Genomic DNA, 20,669 nt, shown 5'->3' with positions numbered 1-20,669 from the left:
GTTTTCACGACACCTGTGCTCTGGCGGCAAACCCGTTGCCTTTTAAAGTTCTTTTTATATATTTTGAGAGTAAGAGAAACCGTGAGCAGGAGAGAGAGAGGGAGAGAGAATCCCAAGCAGACTCTGCACTGTTAGCACGGAGGCTGACTTGGGGCTCGAATTCACGAACTGTGCGATCAAGACCTGACCTGAAATCAAGAGTCAGACACTTAACTGACTGAGCCACCCAGGTGCCCCAAATAGTAGCCTTTTCAAAGTTGATTTTTTTTGTCAAACCTTTCAAACTGGTTTGATCTATTAGGGAGAAATTTTTTTTCCATAAGTTTACTTAAAGTCTACTAAGCAAATACAATTTGACTTAAGACTACCTTTAGGTATTTTGAATATTGTTATTTACCCTAAGTGTTATCATTGTTTCAGAAAGCTGCTGCTTCCCCAGTGAAATCTTCTGCTGTATCTATTGCTGATGCTAAAACCTGTGAGGTACAAAATCCTGAGCTACGTCAGAAGACTCCAGTTACTCCCCTGAAAACAGAGGTATCAAAACCAGCTGGGAAGTCAGCGGTGCCCCAGACAGTTGGGTCCAAAGAAGAATTAAATAGAGAAATATGTCGTCAGCCTCAACCTAGAGAGAAATCGGCAACACCAGGTTATGTATCTTTTAAAAAATCTAGTTACTGCTGACTATTTTCAGAAGGTCTGTTCTCAGCATTTTAGGTTTCCAGACATGAACTGTACATTCAGTGTTGGTTTGCCAGGGTTAGGGCCTCAATGTATACAATGGAACTTCTTCAAATCCAGCTCTCATTTATTGAATGAATATTCATTAGTGTAGACTTGTCCACTTCTGGTCAAGTATGTAAGTTGTGACATTTTAACATCTTAAACATGGGTTTTTTTCTAGAATGATCACGGTAGTAGATACTTTCTTCCATACTTTTAGAAGGAGACAAATCATACACAGTTGGAAATCACATTTTAAGGGCATAATGGAGAAATGTTCTCATAACCAAATGTGCAGAGCAATGTTTTCTAAACTTCAATATGAAGTCACCCCTGATAGCAAAGGAAAATGAATGTGTATATAAATGACCCCACTAATTATATTTACATGCGTGTATATTGTATGTGAGTATATACATGTGAAAATTCAAAATTCCCTGTAGTAGATTGATGTTCCTAGAAATTCATATTTATTTTGAGGGGGCTTAAACCTTCTGGCCTACCCCCACATGCTGTTGGTTGAGAAACCCAAGACTAAACACGATGGTTCAAATATATGGAGAGATAGTTTATTTTGAACAATATTCTTTTTCATTAGAATTGCTTTTGGAAAGACTTTCAATTCAAAATTCTAACTTCTTAAAAATATAATCTCTGGGAAACTGTAGTTCATTATAAAAGGAGTAGACAGAGGGAACAGTGGGACTCCATTAGTTATGAGCTAGGAAAGCAGCAGTTTCCAGAGGAGCTAAAATGAGAATTCGAAGCAATAGCAAAATCCCCACATGGAATAGGATGAGTTCTCCCCAGTTTTCTAAAGACTTAATGGCATAGATGAGAAGCCTTTTTTAAAAATTATTATTCTTGGCTGTTGGATATGCCCAAAATTTATTATCAGGCCTCAGAGATAGTCAATTTACATGTTTCTTTGTATTCTTAGTTTTTATTAATTTTTTTTAATGTTTATTTATTTGTTTTGAGAGAGTGTGCATGAGCCGGGTAGGGACAGCGAGACAGGGAGACACAGAATCTGAAGCAGGCTCCAGGCTCTGAGCTGTCAGTACACAGCCCGATGTGGGGCTCGAACTAACAAACTGTGAGATCATGACCCAAGCCGAAGTTGGATCCTTAACTGACTGAGCCACCCAGGTGCCCCTATTCTCAGTGGATTTTAGTTAGAGATAATAGTATGAAGTGACATGTGGAGTCTTCAAACTATGCCTTTGGGTCAAATTGTGCCCTTTACCTGTTTTTGCAAAAAAAGTTTTATTGGAACATAGCCATGCCCATTTATTTACATGTTGTCTTGGCTGCTTTCATGCCTCAGGGCGGAGTTGAGTAGTTATGACAGTGACCACATGGGCCTGCAAAGCCTGGAATATTTACTATTTGGCCTTTTGTAGGAAATGCCGATTTCTGCTAGAGATAAGCCTCTTTTCATATAGTACAACCACCTCATGATGGAGGTATATATCCCATTTGTTCTATCTTTTTTAAGTTAATTTATTTTGAGAGTAGGAGGGAGACAGAGAGGGAGATCAAGCAGGAGAGGGGCAGAGAGAGAGGGGGACAGAAGCTCCAAAGTGGGCTATGCCAATAGCAGAGAGCTCCATGTGGGGCTTGAACTCACGAACCTTGAGTCATGACCTGAGCCAAAGTCAGATGCTGAACCAAGTGAGCCACTCAGGCATCCCTTATTTGATCTACTTTAAATGTATTTCATACTATTTCAAAGGAATACTCTTTTTAAGACTTCACAGAATGAAGACATCCCTTGATAAAGTGAATAGTCTCTAATTTTTCTTCTGAGAGAGAAGGATTTAATCCCTGGATTTTAATATATTATTAGATTTGCTAAAAGCAAGGTAAAATACATTGGGCTATAAACATATGAGTAGTTGGGTTGGTAACCGTGGCCAGGACACTTGGTGGTTAGGGAGTACTGTTAATAAACACATGGCGAATTTCTAGTCCTTTAGGATTATTTCCAGTTCTGATTATGTAGCTGAAAGGTTTTCCAGCTCCCACTGCTCTCTCGTGCTCCCTCATTTCACCTCTTTTTCAGCACACTCAACGAACTGAGCCACGCAGTCCACCAGAGTGCCTCATCACTCTATCTTTTAAAAATTTTTAAATTCTTCTTTCTTTTCTAAAGAGCAAAATTTTGTAAATTTTAGAATGTTGAATTAAATAAAACAGTAAGGTAAGTTTCTTTTCTAAAGCCATTTTCCTACTGTTTACTTTCCGAACGAATATTCTAAATAGAATCAAAGCATTTTAGAACCATTGCCGGATTTTTGAACTTTTTCAGTAGAAATTATAATTGTTACTTCTTTCAAATGGCCTCCAAAATGTGTGTGTTTTCTGTAGGAGGAGCAGGAATTAAGCCTTTCCTGGAACGCTTTGGGGAGCGTTGTCAAGAACACAGCAAACAAAGCCCCGCTCGGAGCACACCCCAAAGGACCCCCATTATCACTCCAAATACAAGGGCCATCCAAGAAAGATTATTCAAGCAAAACACATCTTCATCTACCTCTCATTTAGCGCAACAGCTTAAGCAGGTGTGGCTTACTGCTTTTAACATTATTCATCACGTGGTCTCAGCATAGGACCTAGAAATCAAATTGTAAATTCCAATACCAGTCTTTTCGACTTAGATAAATGGCATTGTGATTCTTTGTATTGCTTATTTCAAATTGAAAATATTATCTTCTTGTATTCCATGCACAATGTCTTAAACTGAAGACAGGCAAAGTTTAGTAGTGTTTGGATATTATTCTTAAACATATTATTGGCTCTTGATGGTTTTAGGAACGTGAGAAAGAACTAGCATGTCTTCGTGGCCGATTTGACAAGGGCAATTTATGGAGTGCAGAAAAAGTCGAAAGCTCAAGAAGCAAACAGTTGGAAAGCAAACAGGTACTGTAAACAAGAAAGACGAAAGTGAACCTGGTACCAAAGCAGTGCTGGGATCTAACTTTTGGTTCTGCGTTGTAAAACAGTTCTTCATCCTGTCCAGCTACTGTGCTGTCCATTCACAAACTCCTTCTGTGTCCGGACCAGCTCTGCTTTTCTCTTGTGATGTTTTCCCATTCACTGGGATTCTTAATGTATTCACTGATGACCTACCTAAAATCAGATTTTAAAAATTCTCATCACTCAATTGATTTCATATTTCTTCAGTTATTCTACTTACATGCTGGGTCTAAAGTGTTTCTCAGAAACCTACTTTTCTTAGTAATGATTGTATACCCTCCCCAGATACCACACTTTCAGACTATCCGTAATCCTTTTCAGTCACCAAATATGTCTCAAATTTCTCTTTATTCCTATATTACCTACTGTCAGATTTCATTAATCAGCCTTTGACCAAGTCCCTTCTTGTAAATTATTTTCTGTTTCATTGAGATGCCTGCTATGTACAAAATACTATATTATGGTATAGTTTTAAGATAAAAATAATAGAATTATATTCAAAGTGGGTACCAGTGGAAACAGAACAATATTTTAACCAGTATACGTGGAGAAAGACCTATTTGATGGAGCTTGTTTTGATTAGTTCTCTTGATTAACAAATCGTGTTTCCAGGGTTGTGACCTAACCCTGTTTTCTCATTTACCCTGGGGCTTCTCTTCTCTGTCGTCAAGTTTAGCTTCAGCCAAGCAAGCACACAAACGCTAATGTGCTTAGCTATGCTGTATTCACCCCTCTCCTGAATTCTTGGGCCTGGCCAGCTAGTGTATTTCTCTGTGCTTTGCAGAAGTATGTTCTCCGTGGAGTCTCTCTTCACCTCCATCTTTATTCTGTACTCATCAGCTAAAACAGTCTAGGAGTTCTTCCTTGGCTCCTGCCTCATATTATTGTGTCTTCCCACCTCCACTTACTACTGTATCTTTTCCTAGCACACACACACGAACACGTGCACATCCAAAGCTATGTTTTCAATATGTTTTGTATTAAAAACCCTGCTTCTAGTGTGGCTGTTCTCCCGTTCACCTTACCCAGTGCTGCCAGAGAAATAGTTTTATAGGCAGGTTTTCGTGTATTTACTGCCTTGAACTGCTGGAAAGCTTTCCATACCCATCATCAGAAAATGTCTAAAGTGTCTGGCTTGACATCTAGAATCATTCAGCATCTGCCTCCTCACTGCTTCTTCACGTGTGCTCAGTCCTGTCATCCAGACCTTTTGCAGTTTCTCAAATGTCCTCGTTTTCAGATCTCTTGGCCTTTGCCTTGCTGTTCTGTCCGCACAGAGTATCTCTGTGGTGAGCTCCTACCTCATTAGGAATAGGTCAAACTTTAATCCCCTCTGGAAATCCTTGCTTGGCCCTTTTCCTAAGGGCCCCTCTTTTTTTAATCTCTTTTCTTTCCTGTTTTTTTTTCTTAACCATGTCATCCTGTATTTACCTTAACTGGAATACTTCTCTTCTCTTCCTGTAAATGTTCTACCTTTGCTTTCCACCACTGTCCACAAGGGCCTTATCCACGTTTATCTGTGTTTTGAGTGCTTGGATCACAGTAGGGGCTCAATAAATTTGTCCTTGAAGGAAGGAAGGAATGTGCTAATCCTTCGTATCAGCATAGAGCAGGCTGTTATCTGTCATCTTTAAACAAAAACTACCCTCTTGACCACCAGTTCCCACCTCCCTTTCTTTGCCTCCTTTTCATTTGTACTGTTTACGAGTTATCTCTTGCTGCTTACAATTTTTTCCCTCGCTTCTCTTGTGATCTTTCCACTCAGGCTGTCCTCACAACCTGCTGCATAGACCACTACCCCTATCAAATTCCCTAGGGATCTTCAGGAGTCAATTTTTAGGCATTTAACTTGACCTATTAGCAGCATTAAACATTGTTGATTACTCTCTTTTTGAAGCACCTTTTTCACTTAGTTGCCAGTATATCATGTCATGGTTTTCCTGCTACATCTCTAGAAATATAGGGCAACAGTTCTTAAACTTTGTGCTAAATAATTCCTGATAAGTCTGTGGCATTCCTCCCCAGACGGTTGCACACATGCATACAAAGAGCATTCTGAATACAAGAACAGGGAGTTCAGGGATCTGCCCCACTCAGGACTCATCTGTGGTTCCCACTGAGGGAGCACTCGGGGGCGGGGGGGTAATAATTGAGTGCAGTGTTACTAGAGTCAAGGGAAGGAAGAACCTTTACGAAGGATGGTGTGGTTGGTATTGTCACGTGTGTGTTGTCAGATGTAGACTGGACCAAGACCACTGGGTTTGGAAGAGGGAGCTTGTTGTTACTTGGCAAGAGCAGTTTTAGTGAAGCAGTGAGGATGGAATGTGGGTGCTGGTGGGTGCAGAGCAGGGCCAGAGAGCCAAGGCTGTCTTTGGAAGTGTGGCTCTGAAACAGAAGGGAAGAGGGAGCTGGTGGCTGGGAGGGGAGGGAGGGAGAAGGGTGGTTTGTGTTTGTGTTTGTCTTAATTCTCTTCGAGGTGACTTACATCAATTTTAATGCCAAGAGTAAGAGCTTGATGATAGAGGAGTAAGTGATGCTGATTGATTGGATGCGGTAAGCCTTTGGAGAGAGGTAAGAGTTGATGAACTCCAGAGCACAGTGAAGGGAAAGGATTAGGACAGGTTCCCTGGAGTGGTAAGAAGGAGGAAGGGAGGCAGTGTTTGGGGGCAGGTGGTTTTGGAGCTATGGTGACAGAAAACTGGTAGTCTTTCTTCTTTTTTTGTTCGTCCTTAGGAAAGGGAAGGTGACAGGTGTCACGCTCTCTGGAGGCTGGGAGAGAACACTGACCCAGAAGGACTTAGGAGTAGTAGAGTAGAGTTGAGTCTCAGGTGGGGTATGAGAGCGTACATTCAAAATAGGGTCAGACTTGCAATTGTGAGTTTTCCTCTAGACGTATCCAGCGAGCCTGGATGTAAACGTGGAGAAGGTGGGTTGTTCCAGGGCTGGGGCTTGCCAGACAAGAGGAGTGCCAGTGTTGTTCCCCTGAGGTGAGGGCGTTGAAGGTATTGGTGAGATAGTGGTTGAACTGAAGGGGCATGAGGTCTGACCTAGATGGAGGTGTAAGAAAATAGGTAGGGGTAACAGGAAGAAAAGCATCGAGTGGCCAGAAGTCCCCATGAAGCAATCTGGTAGGAATTCCTAAGTAAGAGAGCTAGAGGGATTGGAGGGTTTCAGGGAAGAAACTGATTTCAGGTGATGGCTGAATTGGAGTGTTTGTGCAGCTGAGGGGCGGAGATGCTGGCTGGAAGGTGCTTGTGGCTACCCAGATCACCCAGGTGAAGGCCGGGGTTGGACTGAAAGGGGGGGATGGCGAATGCAGTATAACCAGATGGCGTGAGCCTAGAGGAGCAGGGGCAGGAGGAGAGGGTTACTGAGAGCTTGGAATTATTGTTAAAGATTGGAGAGGGGCTATCCCTCATCTTGTCAGAGTCTGGGGCAGAGAACCTCCCTTATTACAGAATATTGTAGGGAAGTCCCACCTTCACAAGAGAGCCAGGCCTACAGCACAGCACGCGATAGGTTACCCTGTGTTCGTGCATCAAAAGCTTCTAATTTGAGAGACAATACAGTTTGGAACTAGCTCTGGAATAAGAATATGTAGGTTACTAGCTGAGTGTGCAAGTGGCTGAACTCCTCTGTGTCTCAGTCTTCTCATCTGTATAATGGAGATAATAGCGCCTAGTGAAGGCAATGCCAAGTGCTTAGAAAAGTGACTAGCATATATGAGGCTCTATTAAGCATTACTTTCTGTGATTCTTACTTGTTTGATTATTTCTACTATTGCTTAAATCATAAGGCCTTTTCAGAAACAAACAACAAATGCTTCTTTTCCATGGCCCTGTAAATATTTAAAAAGAAGACTCAGATGAGGGATTTCTTTTCTCTTTCTTTCTTTCTCTCTTTTTTTTTCTAAATCTGTTTTTGTTCTTTGTTTTCTTGGCCTTTTACCCACTAACTGTTTAGGGGAATTCTGATGCAGGAACTGTCAGTAGATTTTATAGCTGTGGGAGGAGATTAAGTGACATAAGGGAATTACTTTTCTCTGTGTGGCTTTCACTTAAATCGGTTTATCTAAAACTGCTGTGATGCGAATTTTCGATCTTGCCTCCTAGTCTGTTAAAGTCATATGTACAGGGAGTTACCAAGAATAGTGAACCAGCACTGAGGGCCGCTCGTGACCTAGACATGGCCAGGACCTTTCACATACATTGTTTTGTTCTGAGGAAGCTTATATAAAAGAATGACTCGTGTTTGTTTCATTTAATAACATGTAAAAAAGACAAAAATGTATAGTTTTGAGAAATAAAATCTTCATTTCCTTTTTGCAGGAAATTCACTGTCAGAACACTCCCCTCAAAGAACATCAAGCTGTTTCAAATACCCCATCGCTTCCAGTAACAGACAAGGTGGCAGAAAACCAAACACCAGGAAAACCTTCAGGCACGGAAAGTACAGGTCGGCATTTTCCACTCCTGCACCGCTTACAGTGTAGCTTTCCGTCTCCTCTGGTTTTGGAAATTGTACTGGAGAGCAGAAATACTGCGTCAGTGTAAAAAAATAGATTAATTTCTTTATTTCTACTCATTCTTTCATTTCTAGCCATGCAATATGCTTCTTCCTTAGTTCTCTTTCCAGACTCAGAACTTATGCTCTGGATGGGAGGGTAAATTACTACAACTCTTTTTTTTTTTTTTTTGAGAAAGGCCAGTAATATCTGTTGAATTGTAAAGTGTGCATGCTCTTTAATTAGCCCCTCTACAAGTGTTTCTACAAGTTGACTTTTTAAAGCTAGTGTGCAAAGATGTATATACAAAGAGGTGAATTGTAGCACTATTAGTAATAAGGTGTAAATGACCTCAATGTCCATCAGTAGAAAACTATTTAAATAAATTATGCCAAATCCATGTCCTCAAATATTATGTAGCTGTTTAAAAAAATAAGATACCTTTGTATGTAATGACATTTAATATGCCAGAGACACTTAAACATTTTTAAAATTTTTTAAAGTATGCTGAAAAACACATTACTAAAATTTACTCTTCTAACAGTTTTTAAGTGCACAGTTCAGTAGTGTGTTAAGTATATTCACATTGTGGCAGAACGGATGTCCAGAACTTTTTCCTCTTGTTGAACTGAAACTGTACCCATTAAACAGCAACTCCCCATTTCTTCTTCTCCACAGCCCTTGGTAACCATTCTTCTACTTTCTGTCTCTATGAATTTGACCACTTTAGAAAGTAGTGGAATCATAGAGTATTTTTCTTTTTGTAACTAGTTTATTCCGTTTAGCATAATGTCCTCTGGGTTTATCCATGTTACAGCATGTGACAGTATTTCCTTCCTTTTTAAGGCTGAATAGTACTCCATTGCATGTATGGACATTTTGTTTATCCATTGTCAGTTGATGGACATTTTGGTTGCCTCCATCTCTTGGTTATTATGGGTAGTGCTGCTAGCAATATGGGTACGCAGATTTCTCTTCAAGACCCTGCTTGCAATTCTTTAGATAGATACCCAGAAGTGGGATTGCTAGATCTTGTAATAGATCTATTTTAAGTATTTTGATAGACAATTAATTATATTATTTTCTGTAACAGTCACACCATTTTACAATCTCACCAACACTGCACAAGGATTCCAATTTTCCCACATCCTTGCCAACACTTTTTATTTTCTGTTTTGTTTGTTTTGTTTTTTATAGTAGCCATCCTTAGGGCATGAAGTGATAGCTCATTGTGATTTTGATTTCCATTTCTTTTATGGTTAGTGATGTTGAGCATCTTTTCATATGCTTGTTGGCTACTTGTACATCATCTTTGGAGAAATGTCTGTTCAACTTCTTCACTCATTTTCTAATCAGGGCACTTTATTTTTAGTGTTCAGTTGTAGTTACATATTCCAAACATTAACCTCTTAATCAGATACACAGTTTACAAATATCTTTCCTCATTCTGTAGGTTGACTTTTCAACTCTGTTGAATGTGTCCTTTGAGCACAAAAGTTTTTAAATTTGATGTGGTCCGATTTGTCTACTTGTGCTTTTGTGGCCTGTGTGTTTGGCGTCACATGCAAAAACTTGACAAGTCCATTGTCATGGGTGTTTTCCTATGTTTAGGAGCTTTATAGTTTTGAGTCTTACAATAAGGTCTTTAATCCATTTTGAGTTAATTTTTGTATATGGTGTCAGATAAGATTCCAAATTTATTTTTTGCATGTGGATATCCAGTTTTCCCAGCCTCGTTTGTTGAAGAGACTGCCCTTTCCTCACTCACTAGATCATCTTGGCAGCATTGTCAAAGATCATTTGATCATATGTGTGAGGGTTTCTTTTGTGGCTCTCTATTCTTAATTCATTGGTCTATGTGTCTGTGTTTGTGCCACACTGTCCTCATTACTATAGTTTTGTAATATGTTTTGAAATCAGGAAACATCAGTCTTAATTTTGTTTCTCTTTAAAGGTATTTTGCATATTCAAGGTCCCTTGAATTGAAGCTCCATACGAATTTTTGGATGGACTTTTCTGTTTCTCTAAAAAATGCCACTGAGATTTTGCTAAGAATACATTGAATCTGTAGATTGCTTTAGGTACTGTTGACATGTTGCCAATATTAAGTCTTCTAATCTATGATCATGGAATGTCTTTCCAGCTATTTGTGTCTTATTTAATATTTTCCAGCAATGTTTTGTAGCTTTCAGTGTACAAGTCTTCACCTCCTTCATCAGGTGTTTTTGCTAAGTATTTTATTTTTGATGCTATTGTAAATGGAATTGTTTTCTTAATTTCCTTTTCAGATTTTTGTTAGTATACCAAAGTGCAAATGGTTTTTGTGTGTTGATTTTATTATATCCTATATCTTTGCTTAATTTGCTTATTCTAACAGGTTTTTTTGTGGAATGTTTATAGTGTTTTCTACATATAAGATGATATTATCTATGAACAGAGGTAATTTTACTTCTTCTCAAATCTTGATACTTTTAATTTTCTTTTTCTTGGCTATTTGCTCTGATTAGGACTTCCAAAGCCATGCTGAATAGAAGTGGTGAGGGTGGGCATCCTTGTCTTGTTCCTGATCTTAAAGGAAAAGCTTTCAGTCTTTTCACTACTGAGTATCGTGTTGGCCAGTGACTTTTCATTTGTGGCCTGTATTATGTTGAGGCAGTTTCAGTTTCCTTCTATTGCTAGCTTATGAAGTGTTTTTATTGACCCTTTTTTCTAAAAGTTGAAAAGTAAAATAGCATGCATAGTATGACCTTCTGAGAAAACAAAAGGATATACCATTTGCACGCATAGGGGGAAACTGGAAGAACAGACAGTAACCTGGTAATACTGGCGTCCCATTTCTCTTGTGGGGGAGGAAGAGAGAGACGGGAACATGAAGAGAGGACAGTTGTCTTGGGGGATTCTCTGTACACTTTTAGACTTGAAATGCATAGTTTTATAATCAGAAAAAAGAATACATAGCATTCCTTAACTAAAAAATTCTAGTTTCTTACATATATTAATATGCTTTTTCCTAAAATCTGTTTTAGGTTTCACTGAATGCAAAATGACAAAGTCTAGCCCTTTGAAAATCACATTGTTTTTAGAAGAGGATAAGTCTTTAAAAGTGACATCAGACCCAAAGGTTGAGCAGCAGACTGGTTGGTTTTTATGCTTTATTTCTTATTAACTATGAAACTCACTATAAGAAATGATTTATTGATAGAAGCACATATTCAAATATATAATGTTCTGTATTTCAAAATGTCTCATGATTCTGTAATATTCTCTTTTTTAAAGAGAATGTTTTAAGTTTATTTTGAGGGAGACAGAGACAGAGTGAGCAGGGGAGGGGTGGAGAGAGAGAGAATCCTAAGCAGGCTCTGTGCTGCCAGTGCAGAGCCAGACATGGGGCTCAAACCTATGCAACTGTGAGGTTATGTGTGATGTGAGCTGAAAGCAAGAGTCAGATGCTTACTTGACTGTGCCACCCAGGTGCCCCCTCTCTCTCTTTTAAAAAAAAATATTTTTTTAAGTATTTATTTTTGAGAGAGAGAGAAAAAGTACGAGCAGGGGAGGGACAAAGAGAGGGAGACACAGAGCTCGAACTCATAAACCGTGAGATCATGAGCTGAGCTGAAGTTGGACACTTAACCTACTGAGCCATCTAGGTGCCCTTCTCTCTTTTTTTAACTAGGAGATATTCTAGCTTCCACGAAGACATAGCACTGTCAACAGTTATCTTTAGCCCTGTGAAAATCGGATTAAAGCTATCACTCACTTTCATAGGGAAAGGAAATGTACTGCCTTTCCACACTCTTTATATACCGTTAGAGGGATTAGTGGTTCTTGAAGATTATTTGCCTTAAGGGCTGTTAATATTTTCCTATTATTGACAGCCATGTGAAAAGCCATGTGAAAAGGCATTCCCGAAAAAACAAAAAGAGTTACTCAAAAGAACATTTTTTTCTAAGTCTGAAGCTTTTGGCTATTATCTTATTGTTTGCATTCTTACTTAATATTCTTTCTTAAACCCAAAGCATTTTAGTCAGCTTTTGACAGTTCCAACCTTCACTGCTCTGCTGTTTAGTTAGTAAGCATGTGAATGTTAGGTCTGCTCTGCTATCCCTTTAATTCTTAAATGTCTGAGTCACTGAATCTGTCTACTGAAATCTTTTCCAGAAGTGGTACGTGAAATTGAGATGAGTGTGGATGATGATGATGATGATATTAATAGTTCAAAAGTAATTAATGACATCTTCAGTGATGTCCTGGTGGAAGGTGAGCTGGACATGGAAAAGAGCCAAGAGGAGATGGACCACACGGAAGCAGAAAGCCCTGAAGAGCAGGAAGATGCACTGAACATCTCCTCCATGTCTTTACTTGCTCCGTTAGCACAGACAGTTGGTGTGGTAAGTCCAGAGGTAAGAAAACATTAAATGTCAACAGGCCCGGGACACAAAGAAACAGCAATCAGGAGACCCCCTTCCGTTTCAGCTGGTGCATGGGGGTTTGGCACGCTGTAGCCAGGGGGATTCTGGAGCCCCCATGTCTGTTCTCTTAAAAGGGAGCTTAAAATGCATTAGTGGTTTCCTGTGACCTTAGATAAAATGCAAACTGTGACATGGTGTAAAAGGTCAGGCATTTGGGCTCAAATCCTGACTCTGCCATTGGCTGTCTATTGGCCAGGTTATTTAACCTCTTTGCCACAGTTCCCTCACTTGTTAGATGAGGTTAAAAATAGTGCCTCCATCATGGGGTTGATGTGAATATTAAATCATTAGTATATCAGTGTATAGCACCAGACAGACAACTAACATTTATTGAGAGCCAACTATTGTTGTTAGCTTCCACCCTAAAATTGAATAGCTACATTCGAGAATTTGATTCAGTTAGAAATATGTTTTTAGAGGATTACAAGTACAGGTTTTAGCTGTCTTTGAACTTTTATTCATTTCCTATTTAGGAACCTATTTGTTAGTTTGCCTTGTTTTTATGATGAATCATAAATCAGTTGCCTTACTGGATGTTCATTTCCTAATCATAGAGAATTTATTCAATTCCTCAGAATCATTGATTAGAATCAGTGTCCTCCATAAAATCTATTAATACCTGATGTGTGTTTCACTGCAGAGTTTAGTTTCCTCACCTCGAATGGAATTGAAAGATACCAGTGTAAGTGATGAAAGTCCAAAGCCAGGAAAATTCCAGAGAACCCGTGTTCCTCGAGCTGAGTCAGGTGATAGCATTGGTTCTGAAGATCGTGATCTTCTTTATAGGTAAGCAGGTTTTCAGAAGGCATTCACTCACTAAGGGTCATGGTTTAGATATAGCACATTGTGTTTTAATTTATAATTATGTTATGATTCACCTGTATAAAACTTGGGAATCTTTTGTCAGCCTCTCTTTTACCAAATGTCATTTTCCACATGTTCAGTAAAAGAGAGTGCTCAACGTGTTGCTGGATGTCTAATAGAGTATACCTTATTTCCTGAAGCATTGATGCATACAGATCTCAAAGATTCAAAGAAACAGAACGTCCTTCAATAAAGCAGGTGATTGTTCGGAAGGAAGATGTTACTTCAAAGTTGGATGAGAAAAAGAATGCCTTTCCTGGTCAAGTGAATATCAAACAGAAAATGCAGGTATGCACTTCTGTGGAAAGGAGATTTGTAATGGTTTCTGTACTAGACTGTACACACGGTAAGGACAAGGGCCCAGCCCTGTTCATCTCCAGACCCTGAGCGATTAGAAGAGTGTCTGACACCCTGGAGCTCAGTAAATCACTCTGGAATTCTTTATAACTTGAGAAAGGTTGTCTTTGTTGGGCAGGTTGGAAGCTTGTTTGACATTTCTGAAACATTTAAACACGTCTGTCATAAATATCCTTAAAATATAACGATAAATTGGATGGTGATGACCTGTGAAGTTCATTTTGTTCTTAGAGGTTCTTTGATGCTAAGGAAAGCGTGTATGACATACATGTACTTTAAATAAAACGAATCAGATAATTTATAAATCTTTGCTGAACATAGCCCCGATTATAATTTTTATTAAGTGTGAGTTGAAGGTCTTTTCACAAGAATGTTTATAGTGTAATTTTTACAGCATGTTGAATGTTTTTGGTGCGTAGTCCAGACATGTGAACAGTGAAACAATTTCATTTTGACTTTACTCTCTGGATAGTTTGGAAATTATTCAACAAGATTAGTGACAACTGAATTTTAAATAAAGTGAAAACGGTGATAAGAAATGTGCGATTTTTTTTTCTCATTTCATTGGTTTCCCCAGGAGCTCAATAATGAAATAAATTTGCAGCAGACAGTAATCTATCAAGCCAGCCAGGCTCTTAACTGCTGTGTTGATGAAGATCACGGAAAAGGGTCACTAGAAGAAGCTGAAGCAGAAAGACTTCTCCTCATAGCTAGTACGTGTGCTACACCTGAAACCATTCCGACAGCGTTTCAAACCAGGGAGGACTCATTCTGTCCAGGATAGTTAGAAATCTCGATTTTAAAGAAAGGGCTTTTTCTGTTTTAGTTGATCTGTGTTTCTGTTTGCTTGTTTCTTATAACATTTGTGAATACTCTGCATGTAAAATAAAATGTCGTTTGCATGAAAGGTGAAAGGAATTGGAATGCATTTGAAGAAATGCAGTTTTGAAGTGGCGAAAAATCAATATATGAATGTGTGTCTATCTATCTATATATATATATATAAAACATACATATGTTTTATATATATATAACGTATATACCTAACTATCTACATGTAGCTAAAAAAGCCTGTGAACTTTGTTGTGTATGTGTAGTGATGATGACAGGCATGTTAGGGTGGAGAGATTATTCCATATAAAAAAAATGGCTGTAAGTTCAAGCATTAAATTACAAAGATGTAGTAAACAGATGGGCAGTCAAGGTTCTACCCAACTACCCACCACCTGCTTCTACAACAAAGAAGTACTGATCTTGCCGTTGATCTTATGTACATTTGCTGAATTGGTGCATTTTCTTGCGCTGGTCTCATTTAGAGACAGCTGCAGTTTTAATATGTTACATTGCATATTTTTACATAGCTGAGAAGAGAATGCTCTTGATTGATGAGTTGAATAAATTGAAGAATGAAGGGCCCCAGAGGAAAAACAAGGCTGGTCCCACATCCCCAAGTGAATTTGTCGCATCCAAAGGATCAGTTACTTTGTCAGAAATCCGCTTGCCTCTGAAAGCAGATTTTGTCTGCGGCACAATTCAGAAACCAGGTATGGTCGTTTCTCTTGGCACCACTTCTAGATCCCGTGTTACATTGCGAACCGTACCTACACAGGAATTATGCAGATGTGAACAAGTAGAGCATGCAGCTTGTGTCTTGGGCCTTTAGTTCCTCTGATGAAGATATGTGCATAAAAATAACCACAGGAAAATGTCATACACGGTTGCCCACCCACCTGGTAACGGACATGGCTCTAACTGAAAGGGAGGCTAGGCAAACATAGTTTTGAGCATCAAATATTCCCCAAGATGAGGTCATCTCGACACGGCAGGTCATTCAAGTTCCGTTATTTAATTTTATTGTGGAAAGTATTGGGACATCGAAGAGAATCTATTTCACTTATTCTCTTCTGTTTTAAATCCATCCCTCAAATCTTGAGTGATTGGTGATAGAGGTGAAAATCACCACCACAGTGACGATGGTTCTACTGAAATTGTGTCGCCTTTGTCACTATAGACTGAATAAATATAAACACGTATTCTATGAAAAATCATAGCCATGTGGGTAAAGGAGAATATGGCACCTGGATCTGAAAACAGGGCAGGGTAATTACAGCAAGCTTAATAAAATTCTGTTAAAGTTTGGTGAAGTTATCTTAAGATTCCTTTAAATTTTCATTTGTGTGGACCAATCTCTTTGAGGGAAAGGAAGGCTAGACATAGGTGAGAAGTGAATCTGAGGTGCCGGGAAAGAAAGAATGGAATCTTTAAAAGTCGGAGCAGTCTTGTAGGAATGAGGTGCCTTAGGTTCCGATCATGGCTGTTGTCTGAGTTGGGTGTGGGTGGAAGAAATCTGTTGGTAACATAGTGTGTACCTTGAGGTATGTGGGTATTTAATGACAGAGAGTGAAGGAACAATTTGTTTTTATTAGAATTTGTCTCTGAGTGACTTTCACAGAAATGTAGTATTTTATTTTTGAAATAATAAACCCTAAATTTTCCTTTTGAGGAATATACTATCAGCTAAAGAATTAGAAGTCAATAAGGAACATGTGATGTCAGCAGAAATTGAGGGCTGTGGAGTGGGGATATTTCAGTTCAGATAAGGGAAAGAGGTCTTGCTGATGCTTAATTGATGATGATTATGATCGCTTATATGTCTCACTTAGCTTTTTGTGTCTGGAAAGTTGATTTTAGTAATTTTTACATAAATTATATAAATTAGTCACTGTATTACTTTATTCCTTTGGTTTTCCAGAATGCTGATTAGCTAAATCTGATTTTTGCTTGTGCTTATGATGTAATGTGATTACCTTTTGCAGATGCAGCAAATTACTATTTCTTAATTATACTAAAAGCAGGAGCTGAAAATATGGTAGCCACACCATTAGCATGTACTTCAAATTCTCTTAATGGTGATGCTCTGACATTCCCTACTACATTTACTCTGTAAGTAAATTAGAATTTTACTGGTTCAAACACATTTTCTTTTGAGAGAGTTAGTACAGATGGAATGTGTAGTCTTTGCAATACAGTGTGTTCACTTTCATACGGACAAATAACTGTTTCCGTTTGTTGGCTTAAATCTTCTACATGTTTCTGATATTTCTTTCCATCGAGTAGCACATTTCTTCCATGTGAATATGTGTGTTTTATGTTTTGATATATATAAAACAAATTATATAATTAAGGTCTAGATTAAATATTATATAAATAAATATATATAGGGGCATCTGGGTGCTCAGTTGAACATCTGAGTTTAGCTCAGGGCAAGATCTCATGGTTCATGAGTTCGGGCCCCATGCCAGGCTCTGTGCAAACAGCTTGTATCTTGGAGCTGCTTCGGATTCTGTGTCTCCCTCTCTCTGCCCCTCCCCCACTCGTGCTCTGTCGCATGCTCTCTCTCTCTCTCTCAAGAATAATAAATAAATAATAAATAAATAAATAAATAAACATGTATAAGATCTGGACCTTAATTTTTTATGTATATGTTTTAGATCTTATAATGTACTTAATATTCCACTCAGTGAAAAGATGTATTTAGTGTCACAAATTTATTTTGAAAATGTAGTCAAAATCCAGCCAGAACAAAATTGTTTATGAGAGATCTTGAATTGTAAAATACTGAAGAAAATATTTGGCTTGTACTATATAGGAAAAGTAGACTTTTCTTACCAATTCTTATGTTCTTTAGTGGTTTGTAACTATTGCTTATAGTTAATTAAAAGCACTGAATTTCTTTACTCTCAGAATCATGTAACAATATTAGTGGCATCATTTTTAATGGAATAAATATGTATTTTCCTTACAGTTTTATTTAATGATTTATTTTTCCAGGCAAGATGTGTCCAATGACTTTGAAATAAATATTGAAGTTTACAGCTTGGTAAGCAGTGAAAACTTTCTAAAATAACCAATATTATGTTTTTCTTAGACCTTAAACTAATTACGCTTTGGTTTTATGTGTAGGTACAAAAGAAAGATCTTTTAGGCCCTGATAAGAGAAAAAAGGCACACAAGTCCAAGGTGAGAATGAAAAACCCAGGAAAAGTATCATTATCAGAAACAGTAGCTATGTCAGTTTTAATGTCCCCACATTTATTTGACAGCCAGCTTTTATAACCTGTTTAAATGTTTCTCACTCCGTTCTTCTGAGCTCTTGCCTCCCTGAGTGCTTGGGTACCCGGTACTTAAGAATGATGTGGTGACTGCGCAGGCATAACCGTGAGAACTTGTAGGATGGTGTCTAGCCTTCCCAGTCTCTGCTCTTTTGAGCTTTTTCTAAGTCCTCTTTCAGAAGAATTTTATTTTAGCTCTAACAAAAACAGGAATGACAGTGTGGGGAACGCCTTAATCGAGGACTCAAGTATAAATGTACTCGTATTTAAGAATTATTTTCTGTGTGGGTGTATCTCAAGGTCGGTTAGTTTTAAGCTCTGAGTCATAACGTTTAGCAGGACATACACTGTTATCTTTTCTTCTAGGCTATTACTCCAAAGCGACTTCTCACATCTATAACCACAGTAAGTAAATTCTTAAAAAATTTAGCTCCCTTGAGAAATCTTTATTTTACACACACAATTGTAAATTGGTTAAACATTTCTAATCTCTTAGCACTATAGAAATCTTTAAAATATTCTACAGTGGTGGGGAGGAGGATGCTTGGGTGGCTCAGTCAGTTAAATATCCAGCTTCGGTTCAGGTCATGATCTCACAGTTTGTGAGTTCCAGCCCCGTGTTGGGCTCTGTTGCTGACAGCTTGGAGCCTGGAACCTGCTTCGGATTCTGTGTCTTCCTCTTTTTCTGTCTGCCTTTCCCCCTCTCACCCCCCTCCCCCCGGGACTCATGCTCTGTCTCTCTCTCAAAAATAAACATTTTAAAAAAAACCTGTATGTGTGTGTGTACACACATAAACACACACACACACACACACACACACACACACACACACTACTGGTGAGAAACATCTGATATTTAAATAGGAAAAAATTATGTGTTCCGAAATGTAGCTTTTGCAGTGTTAAAGAATTTACTGTTTAATATTTACATTTTTGTGTCAAATAAAGGAAATAACGTATGTTTCTTCTTTACACTGATTCTGTTTTAGAAAAGCAGCCTGCAGTCTTCAGGTGAGTGGATCGTGAACTGTGTCGAACACTAGAATCCGCAAATGAGCTAAGCAACCACGCACATCTTTTATACACATAGGCGTCTTGATGAATGCTCGCCTTCATCTCCTTTGAATGGTTTTTTCAGTATGGTTTCCAGTAACACACAAGGTTGCTGGGCAGAGTAGCATGCTGTCACATGTCGCCTGGGCCGCCAGGCATCACGTTACACAGGCCCCGGCGGGCAATACCCATGTGACACCCAGTCACCCAGCCATAGGGGCAACTGGTGTCGTCACTCTTCGCCCCAGCCTCTGTTGTTCCAGAGATTGGTCTTGTGCTTTCCACACTGTGGACTTGACTTCATTGACTTTGCTGATCGTGACTGGCATTGTTTCCATGTCAGAAAAGCATCTTTCTAGTTCCTAGGAATTTAGGAAAGACATTCTTTAGAATGGCTTTAGGCGTGAGTTTTCCAAAGGGGATTAGGATGGAGCTGGCTTTAGTCACCTCCTTTGGGCTTCTGGTCTCTTCTTGGCACAAGAGGGCAACTAAGAAAAACTGTGCAGATACAGTCTCTGTCATCCTAGACTAGAGCAATGAAGTCTTTTCACATCTCTTTTAGGAAAATTGCTTTATGTGTACATGTTTAAGTTCTGTGTCTTAAAAATACATCCACCCCAAAGGAATGATAAGGAATGTCTATACTCCCTCACCCAAGTTAATGTAAAATATTTAACAGTTTTCTTTCATTCTTTAGAGATGGAGGAAGATGGCAATTTTCTCTGTGATGATTTAATTTAATTCTTTTGGGGCGAGGTGAAGAATTGTTATGTATACTTGGAAAAATCACTCTGGACTAACCATCTCCTCTCTCTCCAGTCATGGCCAGTCCAGGTGGTCTCCATGCTGTGCGTACCAGCAACTTCGCCCTTGTTGGGTCTTACACCCTGTCATTATCTTCAGTAGGAAACACTAAATTTGCCCTGGACAAGGTAATCCAAATTTACTTATTTATTTCCTTTTAGAAAAGTTAGGTCAACGGAAATGCCCCAACACTTTCAAGTGTTTAAAACCTACATTCTTGATGTTGAAAGTATTTTTCTCTTGTCCCTCAATAGTTAAATCTTCAGAGTGTAGTGTATAGTATATATAGTGTAGTGCATATTTATTCTAAATATTACTTCTGACCACACAGGTATGTATTACTTTTTGCATGTTAAACTTACAGTTTTAACCATAATAACTTGCCCGTGTAAACCAGTATTTAGAAATGAGTACTGTTTTATAGATTTAGTTTTGACAAGATAGGGAAAGATAGTTTAATTTCTTAGAAAAGTACGTATGAATCTAAGGGATTTCTTTCCCATACTTTTCTTCCCAAATTAAAAGCTTCGTAGTTCAGATCTGCATTCTGTCACTACTGGGTTCTTTTTCACCATAATGCGACATGACTAAACTTTTAACAGCCAACAAGACCATTGTGGGAGAACTGGTGGCCAACTTTGGTTGTTAGGCTGACTCCTGTGGTATAATACCAACGTGTCTTTAAATATTTTAAGAGATTTTCCTAGTCAGAATATGAAGGTGAGGAAGTATAAAAATTAGGAGGCCTGCTTCCTCGTATTGGCCCTGCTAGTAATTTCCTTCTTAACCTGGAGCAAAGTCACTTCG

The 20,669-nt window shown here is 38.6% G+C and overlaps 1 protein-coding gene across 1 annotated transcript in view; it reads left to right on the top strand.

Moving 5' to 3' along the window:
* ANLN (anillin actin binding protein) overlaps window positions 1-20,669 on the top strand; it is a 37,970-nt gene that overhangs the window by 4,051 nt on the left and 13,250 nt on the right. The window contains exons 3-18 of the mRNA XM_029918359.1: window positions 421-649; window positions 3,094-3,284; window positions 3,535-3,642; window positions 8,028-8,154; window positions 11,230-11,340; window positions 12,362-12,603; window positions 13,313-13,458; window positions 13,677-13,824; window positions 14,471-14,606; window positions 15,255-15,437; window positions 16,710-16,836; window positions 17,725-17,773; window positions 17,857-17,913; window positions 18,372-18,410; window positions 18,995-19,016; window positions 19,878-19,990. Coding sequence (XP_029774219.1) covers window positions 421-649; window positions 3,094-3,284; window positions 3,535-3,642; window positions 8,028-8,154; window positions 11,230-11,340; window positions 12,362-12,603; window positions 13,313-13,458; window positions 13,677-13,824; window positions 14,471-14,606; window positions 15,255-15,437; window positions 16,710-16,836; window positions 17,725-17,773; window positions 17,857-17,913; window positions 18,372-18,410; window positions 18,995-19,016; window positions 19,878-19,990 — 2,028 coding nt within the window. The remainder of the gene's footprint in view (window positions 1-420; window positions 650-3,093; window positions 3,285-3,534; window positions 3,643-8,027; window positions 8,155-11,229; window positions 11,341-12,361; window positions 12,604-13,312; window positions 13,459-13,676; window positions 13,825-14,470; window positions 14,607-15,254; window positions 15,438-16,709; window positions 16,837-17,724; window positions 17,774-17,856; window positions 17,914-18,371; window positions 18,411-18,994; window positions 19,017-19,877; window positions 19,991-20,669) is intronic.

Source organism: Suricata suricatta, chromosome 2, assembly GCF_006229205.1.
Source record: "Suricata suricatta isolate VVHF042 chromosome 2, meerkat_22Aug2017_6uvM2_HiC, whole genome shotgun sequence".
NCBI classification, from domain to species: Eukaryota; Metazoa; Chordata; class Mammalia; order Carnivora; family Herpestidae; genus Suricata; species Suricata suricatta.
This window is presented reverse-complemented; position numbering and strand designations above follow the sequence as displayed.